At 37.6% G+C, this 9,668-nt stretch overlaps 1 protein-coding gene across 7 annotated transcripts in view; it reads left to right on the top strand.

Moving 5' to 3' along the window:
- The first annotated feature begins 15 nt into the window (after window positions 1–15).
- The window catches only part of CEP135 (centrosomal protein 135), a 29,513-nt gene continuing 19,860 nt past the window's right edge, over window positions 16–9,668 (top strand). For 6 of the 7 annotated variants that reach the window (XR_004306932.1, XR_001555158.2, XM_015862282.2 and 3 more), the window contains exons 1-7: window positions 16–263; window positions 1,642–1,806; window positions 3,341–3,531; window positions 4,159–4,326; window positions 5,959–6,100; window positions 7,572–7,656; window positions 8,490–8,618. Coding sequence is in view for 5 of the 7 variants with exons in the window: in XM_015862282.2 (XP_015717768.1) it covers window positions 1,694–1,806; window positions 3,341–3,531; window positions 4,159–4,326; window positions 5,959–6,100; window positions 7,572–7,656; window positions 8,490–8,618 (828 nt within the window). In the remaining 2 variants the exon portion in view is untranslated. The remainder of the gene's footprint in view (window positions 264–1,641; window positions 1,807–3,340; window positions 3,532–4,158; window positions 4,327–5,958; window positions 6,101–7,571; window positions 7,657–8,489; window positions 8,619–9,668) is intronic. The other variant, XM_015862283.2, reaches the window with a different exon arrangement.

Below are 9,668 nucleotides of genomic sequence, written 5' to 3'. Positions count from 1 at the left end.
TTGCTGTGGTAACAAGGCGGAAGTGGCTGCTGCGCCGCGCGCCATTTTCAAACCGGCGTTGGGGCCGGGGCCTCCCGGGGCTGCGGGGCTCCCGCTGCGGTACAGGCCGCTCCCGCCCCATGCGCTGTGAGCGCGGGCAGGGCCGAGCAGCCCGGCGGCCGCTGGGACCGTGTTTCCTCCGGGCTCTGCCGATACATCGGTGACACGGCTCGGCAGCTCCTCCGTGCTTTGCCCTGGAAGGATTTACCTTCAGCAGCGTGTCGGTAAGGCTCAGTCGGAGGGAGAGGGACGGGGGAGGTGGGAATAGAGCAGGCTGACACTCGAGTATTCATGTCTTTTCCTGATGGGGAGGTTGCTGAAAGCTTTGTGATGTGATAAGCTCTATCAAAAGGCCTTAAGTGATGTGTTCGTGATGTGGTTATCTGTAAGGGTTACGTTTGGAATTACTGGCCCATGTTGTCTTTCCAATTACGTTCTCCACTGTGAAAGATTGTACAAAGGTTATTGTCCTTAAAGAATTCAGTGTCTGGTAAGCTCTCTGAAGATATGAGGGTGACGGAGCACTGGAACAGGCTGCCGAGGGAGGTGGTGGAGTCTCCTTCTCTGGAGATATTTAAGACCCGCCTGGACGCCTACCTGTGTGACATGGTGTAGGGAGCCTTCTTTGGCTCCCTTTGCCTGCTTTGGGTTGGACTCGATGATCTCTAGAGGTCCCTTCCAACCCCTACAATTCTGTGATTCTGTGATACAACCCTCAGCTCCTATGCACCTTTTGGACCTAGACCACAAATGACATAACCCATAGCTACTGAAGAAAGGCTTTATTCCCTTACTTACTTTAAAGCAGTTTTGCTCTTGCTGTTGCTACTAAATTCTTTTGAGAGGACTAGTGAAAAAAATCCTCTTTCTATCCAAAACATATGTTTGTAAATTGAACCTGATGAACAACCATAATTAATCTTTTTAACTCATCTAGTCTTTAAGGAGAAGATGGGCTCAAGAGTTGTTACCCTACTTCTGTAGTAACAAGGATCTGGTACAGTAACACAGTCACTGCTGTCCCGAATTCAACCCAGAATGTTCAACATTACTGTAGAAATATAAGTACTGCCTTGCAAATTCTGCAAGCAAGATTTAGGTGAAAATGTAGACTTTCATTTAGGTTGTGAAAGATGCTTTGCTGATGGCTGATGGAAGAAATTAGAATCTACTTCTTTTTCATGTTTATAGAGAGGGCTTTTCACAGTGTAGCTCTGGAAGGAAAACTCATGTACTCGTCAATCAATCGTAGACTCATGGAATGGCTGATGTTGGAAGGGACATGAAAGTCAATACAGTTTAAGCCCCTTCTGGTCAGGGTTGCCACCCACTAGATCAGGCTCCCCATCCAACCTGGCCTTGAATGCTTTTTGATGTTAGAAAATACTCAGAGATAAACAATTAATAGGCAAGGCAAATATTAAAAAACACCAAAACAATGTAAATATGTTGAAAACTTTTTGGTTGCCTTACGATTTTATTTTACCTAAATTTTCAGAATATGCTTGTGTATTTATTATACAATGAATTACTTTTCCATTACTAGTTTCTGTGTTATTCCTGCTTTAAGGGACAAGTGCTGTAACAGACGATATTTTGCAGGTGTCCTTCTCTTCCTGAATTTCACAAAAGCCACTTGTGAGCTGTGCTTACAATGACGACAGCAGCGGAGCGCAAGTTCGTTAACCTCAGGAAACGCCTGGATCAGCTGGGCTATCGGCAGCCCTTGGGAGTGGACAGTTTGCCTTTGGTGGAAAAGCTTTTTAGGTATTCCGAAGGAGATTCTTTACTGATCAAAAAACAAAACAAAACCCCCATTGTGTTCATATAGTATGGATTGTTTGATTTTATTTTATTGTTTGATGTGAGGGAAAATGGTTTGTCCAAAGATCACTACCTTTTTCTCTTCCCATTATTGAGGGGCAGGGAGGCCCACGGGCCTACTGCCCCCCTGTCAGAGACATAGATGGATCTAGATAACTCCATGACATGAGAACTTCTTACGATTTAAGATAAGTCAGTTACATTGTTAAGATACCCTTTCAAAGAGTTGGCTCCCCTCCTGTTTGTAGGCTCCCTTTAGGTGCTGAAAAGCTGCAATGGGGTCACCCTGCAGCCTTCTTTTCTCCAGGCTGAACAAGCCCATCTCCCTCAGCCTGCCTTTGTAGGAGAGGTGCTCCAGCCCCCCGGTCATCTTTGTGGCCCTCCTCTGGACCTTCTCCAACAGCTCCCTGCCTTTCTTGTACTGGGGACTCCAGATCTGGACACAGTACTCCAGAAGGGGCATCACAAGAGCAGAGTAAAGAGTTACAATCACCCCGCTGGCCCTGCTGGCTACTCCTCTTCTGATGGAGCCCAGGATACCATTTGCTTTCCTACACATGTATAGCTGGTTGTATAATAATCCCCACTGTCTGTACTGAACATAAAACATAACTGAACATAAAACATTCACAGCTCCATTTTTTTTTTTGTTATTCCACTTGGAGAAGTTTATATTTGCTGTCTTTGTTGCTGCGCAGGATAATAACAGAAGAAAAACAAACTTTCTTGTCACCTTCTTAATGTTTCTGATGTTTCAGGTCTTCAATGCAATAGGAACATAATAATTTCCATAGTAATTTAGTTATATTTGACTAAACATGCAAAAAAAAAAAAAAGATAAAAAAGGTTCTAGTAATAGTTAACATCTAATGTAGATAGAAGAACCATATGAAGGTAGATGTAGTCTTGAGTATTGTCTCTTTCAGAGATAGGTAAACCGATAGGTTTAGTCTATCAGTGAATTTAATGTTCACAAAAAACGTTTGTGGCTACTTATCAGTAATCTCAATTATGGAGATTTTGGTTACCATATAAGAACACTACTAACCTTCTGGGTCTTTAAGTTCTTAACTGTAGCTTTCTTCTGCAGTGAGCAGTGCTACAAGGTATGTAGGGTTTGGGGTTAAAAAATAAATAAATCTGGTCAATTCTGAATTTCTCACTTCATGTACAAAAATGAATTTATTGAATTATCAGTTATAAATTTCTCCACATCTTTATTTTGCATATTTGCTCTGTCCTTTCTTTCTTACATATTTTCTTTAAGTGAATTATTTCTGTCTTTTCGTTTTTCTTACATTAATAGCATTAATGTTTTTTGGTTTTGTTTTACTTGGAACTTGTGTGTTCTACATTGAACATGGTCTGGTTTTGTTTCTAAGGTATATTTGTTTCTAAGGTATATTCAATAAATATTTGAAGCAATGGATTAAAGGCTGATAATATTCTGACCATGTCTGTTGTTCCTTGATTTTAGTGACCTCGTTCATACAACAGAGAGCCTGCGCAGTGCTAAGTTATCTGCTGGAAAAATTGAAAAGGAGTGCAGCAATTATGATGCTATTATAGAGCCATATAGAACTGAGAATGCAAAACTTACCAGGGAAAATAATGAGCTGCATTTGGAAGTATTAAAACTGAAAGAGCAATCTGACCATTATATTAAAGGTAATATAAAAATTATGAGACTTCTTAAAAATTCTTCAGTGTCAAAGGTGTGGACAAATCTTTTTAAATCATTTGTCTGTAGTTCTACTTGTGAGAGGTCATTAATTTTGGTGCCTTTAATTAAGGTTCATGTGAAGATATTCCTTTTGTAATTAAAAAATATATATATATCATATATATGTGTGTGTGTGTATCATATATGTTATGATAACATATATGTTATCATATATGTTATTATGTTATCATATATGCGAAGTCACCTTGGATTTCGTATCTTTGTCTCCAAATGGAAGTTCTTTAGGAATCACAAAATCAACTTTGATGCGGCCAGGTAATGGATCATTCTGGTTTTTGCTGGGTACTTTTGGAATTACTTTGGTTACAGTTCCTTCAAAGTGTTCTATGCTGATATCTTCAAAAATGACAGTTCCTTGTGGTATATAGGTATATATATATATAGGTATAGGTATATATATAGGTATATATACAAACATAGGTATATATGTATACATAAACTTACCAGTGGGTATTTGGAAACTTTATGTTATGACAGAAGAATATAAGCATCATTTCAATACTTATTTTAGTGAATGAAGAAGATAAAAGTGCTCTTTCTTTCCCTTTTAGATTTGAAAGCCAGCTTAAGGAAGGTTGAAAATGAAGCGGCTGACTTGAGATTCCTGAATAACCAGTATATGCATAAAATTAAACTGCTGGAAAAAGAGAGCAAAGCCAAGACTGAAAAAATTCAGCAGCTTCAGGAGAAGAATTTGCAAGCAGTGGTGCAAACTCCTGGTGAGTGAAAATAATCACAGGTAATGTTTCTCTTGGCTCTTTTTTTTCTTCTTTTTTTTTTTTGACTCTTCAGAATACATATGTGTATTTTTTCCATATGGGAAAATAAATTACTAAAGTAAAATAACACTGTCTAATAAAATGGCATAAACTTTTGAAACTTTGGGCTCTGAATTCAGTCTTCCTCTCTGTATGGAAGAAATTTCATCAGTTGTGCTGTGAACAAATTTGAATTCAAACTTGAATTCATTCGAGGACTGTTAAGTTAAAACATGGCTGAAAGGTGCTGATGCTCAGTTGCTTTTATCTCCATTTTTAATGCTGCTCCTAATCTAGTCTTTTTGTAATATATACTTGAGTGTTTTGATAGCTAACTGATGCTACGTAAGTGAATTATTCAGATTAACCAAGATCAAAAAGTAGCAAGATGCAAAATAAGTCTGCAGACAAATAGTCCAAAGCCTTGAAAGTTTACAGCTTTAAAAGACTTTTTTTAACTAACTTAAGATGCTAAGGAGATTACTTTTAGGCTAATTACTTCTTCCAGTGTTTCCAATTTTATTCATTCTGTTTCAAATTAAGGGTGATCATGTAAAGTGTACTGTAAAATTAATTCTTTCCTTCAAAGTCATCTGATTTTAGCCATCTTTTTGGCCCCTGAAGGAAATAATGGTGCAGTGGGGTGAAATAAAAATCACACTTTTACATACCTTTCTATATTTTATGGCCTTTGCTTCAAAGATGCTGTTACACTTTTGTCTGTCTTCCTGCATACTTAACTACTTGTCCACCGCTCTTAGAAGATTTTCCCATACTACTGCATCAAAAGCTTCACATTCTTATTTGTGTGATGGAGAGTAATTTTTCCCTCTGCTTTTTTTTTTTTTTTCATTTTTAATATAATGCTACTATGCAACCAAATAACCTACTTTGCTTGATATGTTTATGATACAAATGATAGTAGGATAGAAGGAAAAGGAATACTTGTAAACGTGGCAGAAGTTAATCTAGTCATAAAATGGCTTTTACATTTGAAAACAAAATGTTTTTTGTCTTTTAACTTAGCTTTTTTAGTTGCTTTCTTTAACTGCTAGGGGAACTGGTTGACAGTGCCAAATGACTGCTGCTTCTGTATCCTTTCTGTTGTTAGTAAATCTGCTCCTGTCCTTTGCTCCTTAATTTTCCTGTTTTCTATCTTCTTGCTTTCTCTCTCTGTTGCTGAATGCACATTTGTGTTCTTCAAAGAGCCAAGGGCTTTATTTGTGCCATTATTATTGAAGACTCTTAATACACATAAATAGTGTTTAAGCTGGAAGGAAGGTAAATCAGTTACAGATTCAACAGGTTCAAGCTGTAGGCTACTTTGAGGCTTAAGCCCTGAAGCAGATGACTTGTACTAGACTTCGCATATTTCCTTATTTTAAAACTGAGCTTTGGACAAAACCAATAGTAGCTGCAGGAATGTTGTCTGGATTGTAACAAATTTCATTAACTTACTTCTCTCAGATTAAAATGATGCATTATGTCAGTTGAGAAGCAGTGGAATAAATATAGAATCACGCTTTGTATAAAAGGTGAAGATTCTCTTGCTTTAACACCATGTAGAAGCTGTTTGACTTTGGGCTTTTTCAGGTGGCAGAAAAAGGAACATCCCATTCAGGCGTCAACGCATGCAGATAGACCAGCCTGTCCCTCCATCAGCTGTCAGTGCATACCCAGTGCCTCAACCAGAGGATCCCTACGTTGCAGACCTTCTTCAGGTGGCTGATAATCGGTAATCCAAAGAATTCTTAGATGCTGAAGTTAGGCATTAAATATCTGCTGCTGTGACTTCAGCACCTCTTTCTGCCTTTCAAATTTGCCTGAGGAAAAAGGTTTCATGATGTTTTGAGAACATCCTGTTCTTAAATAGGATTTTACTTAGTGATTGACCTTGCTGCTTCTGTTGAAGTTGCAATGATATTTAATATGCTACTTATATTCTTAAAGGATTTCTTTTGAGATTTCTATACAGGATTTACTCTTGCACTGAATGTTAAGTAAAGGATTCTGGAAAAAAAAACCTAGATGAAACATTTTGTGCAGGAGCAAACTTATCTTTTATGTTTATAGCGGAAGGCTACCATATTCTCACTTATGTAATGCTATTTTTGGCTTTGGAATCTACATTATGAAGGGTTCAAGACAGTTTTTCTTATTCTGAATACACCTGTAAGTGGATTTACTTGACAATGTTTTGTTAGTGAGGAAGCTGCAGAGTTGGCCTTTGTGAGAAGAGATCAAGGGCTGCAATTTGCCAGACACAACTGCTTTCAGCTGGCTCCAAAGTGAGCCCACCAATAGCTAGAGCTGAGCCCACCAGCCAAACCAATGGTACTTATGTGAAAGTATACTTGAGAACAAGTAAAAAACAAAACAAAACAAAGCAGCTGTTAGAGAGAGGGGTGAGGAAACACCTGAATGAGTGGATATGCTCCAAAGGAGGCTGCAGTCTGTGGAAGGAAAAGCCACGCTGCACTAGAACAGGCTCCTGGCAAGACATAGACAGGAGCCCTTGCTAGGGCAGATTTTATAGCAGGAACTGTGTTCAGCGGGGCACCCATGCTGCAGCTGTCTGTTCTAGATGGACTGTAACCCTTGGAAGGGACACATGCTGAAGCAGTTTATAAAAAAAACAATGTCCTGCTTTTTACTGGGGTGGAATTAATTTTCTTCCTAGTCACTAGTATGGTGCTGTCTTTTGAGTTTAGGATGAGAACAGCATTGGTAATGCTATTGTTTTAGTTGTTGCTAAGTAGTGCTCACAAAGAGCCAAGGACATATCAGCTTCCCGTGCTGCCCTGCCAGCGCAAGTTAGGGAAGTTGGCTGTGGGGGGAAACTTCTTGAGGACAGGAGGCAGAATAGTAGGGAATGTAGGTGAGGTTGAACCTAGGAGATGGAGGTACGTAGATGATGATCCTGGTTTGTCTTTGTTTCTTATCATCCTACTCAATTGCTAACAAATTAATCTTCCTCAAGTAGAGATGGAGTGAGAGAATGAATGAGGGTCTGACAGCCAGGCAAGACTGGCCTGCCACAGTATCTCAAACAATAGCACCTATATTATTATTTTGTATCAGCAAAACAGTTTGCTTTTTGATGAAATATTTCCATTCAGGAGCAAAGAAAAAATAACAGTATTCAATTTTTGTGCATGGATGGCTCATTCATGAATCTACATAAACAGTATATTGCTACATTTCAGAATACAAGAACTTCAGTCAGAAGTAACAAGGTTACAGGAAAAACTAGAGATATCAGAAAATGGAAAGAAAAATTACAGCAAGCAGGTATATTTACATTTATTTGACTATTTTGTTTTCTTTTTTTGTATTCATTGTTTGTAATAGCCTTGATTATAATTTTATTATGCAACCATTGTAGTTGTTATAAAGTACAATTATTCTTTCTTTCCTCTACACTGTTTTGAATTTGTAGCTTTGGAGGCAGCAGCAGTATTGGAATGCTTCCCCACCTCCTTTGCCTATGGATTTTTCTACTTAAAAGTTGCGTTAAATAAACTGTAGTTAATGATTATAAGCTCAATTTTTTTGTACATCTAGGGTTTTTTTTAGTGTAGAAATATCCATGGGTTAGAATTAATTAGATCAACAGGTACATTAGGATATTTTTTTATTATTTGGACTGGTTATATTTCATTTTAATTTCTCAGAGGTTAATTCATGGACAGCGGATTTTACAGCTCTTTAATTAGATTATATCAAAAAGATGATATTATATGTATAAATGAGGGAATTGCCTCAGGTGTTTGTGTCTTGTTTATCTTTCAGTATCTAAGGAGTAGTGGATCCAACCCCAATTTCTTTTTTTCAGTTACATGTTGGTGAATTAAATCCTTTGGTTTCTCTCCAAGAAAAGAATCTTTTAGGACTTGTTCCGGTTTGTTGGTTTTGGTTTTCTCCCATGAATGTTATTTGTTCAGTTTTATTTCAGAGAAATCACTTTGTTCAGAAAAATGCAGAATTCATAAAAACCTGAGTACTAAATAAAAAAATTTATTTGCTAGAGACATCTCTTCTAACTGAGCATTACATAGGAGCATATCAGAACAAAGGTACTGTTAAATGCTTTAGAAGATGATAAAGGTTTTGTTTCTTCAAAGGTTGAGCTTAGAGACAAAGAAATAGAACGCCTAATGATAGCATTGGATGGTGGTCGTTCTCATGAAGTTATAGCTCTGGAATCAAGAAGTAAAAGCAATGAGAAACTTATTGCCCAATTAAATTCACAGGTAATGAATTAATTGCTGTTGATAAGTTAAAATGAAAAATACTAGCAACTAACAATCACAAACAACTTCTAGATCTTCTTCAAAAAAGAAAATTCAGTATTAGATAAAATCAACAAATTTAACTGACTCGCTTTTTAGGTGGTAGACTTTCTTGTCTAAAGAAATTCCTTGTTTTAAAAGCCTGTTTTTTTTTTTGTGAAGAATTTAATGTACACACCTCTGTGTATAATAACCTGAGGGTATTCAGGAAATTTCTGAATGATACACTGTTTTGTCTGAGTTTGAAATTACTTTGATTTACAGTGTATATGTGTACATTCCATTTACGTCTTTGCAGCTAACTCCTGTATATGTACTTATCAAGAGGTCTGCAGGTAATCTCATCAGATAGTGGGAAATCCTCTTAATTCTAATGGTCCTCACCTTTATTTCCAACATAGACTTGCAAGAAAATAATAAGGTTAGGATGTTTGTGTTTAATGTGTGTGTTAGCATACATGTGTTACTGGTCTCAGATTGAAAATTTCTGAATCTAAGGTAGTCTGGAGTACAGATGAAGTCTGTCTCTGGATTTATACCATGTATTTACCATTTGGGTACTGCTTGTATGTGATATACAAGGTCAGAGAGAGCCAGGCTACAGAGCTCGTTTGCTCAGGTTCAGTGATGCAAAAATATGGTATGAGCTATGACTTGAAAGCAGTACTGCTGTTTTCAATGATCCTGAATTAGTAAGTTGTGCTGAAGATACACTGATTATGCAGAGTGAGCCCAGGCACCTATGCTATATTTTCAGCACTGCATAAAGCAGGTTTTGAGCTATCAAGGCTATTTATTTAGGCTTAGTGCTGATCTTCTACTTTTAATCTCTGATAGTAAATGGATTGGTGCTGTATAGTAGCATTTAGGACCATGAAAAGACTCAGACTATCTTCCATGCCTAGAACCAAACTTCTTTCTGGAGGAAAGTTATGTGGACAAGGAAGTGCAACATCTGTTAGGTTGAGATATTTCAGGCTCCCATTTCCCCATGTAGTGTAATTTATATAT

Source organism: Coturnix japonica, chromosome 4, assembly GCF_001577835.2.
Source record: "Coturnix japonica isolate 7356 chromosome 4, Coturnix japonica 2.1, whole genome shotgun sequence".
Taxonomy (NCBI): Eukaryota; Metazoa; Chordata; class Aves; order Galliformes; family Phasianidae; genus Coturnix; species Coturnix japonica.
Note: the sequence above shows the minus strand (reverse complement) of the source record. Positions and strands in the feature narration are given on the sequence as shown.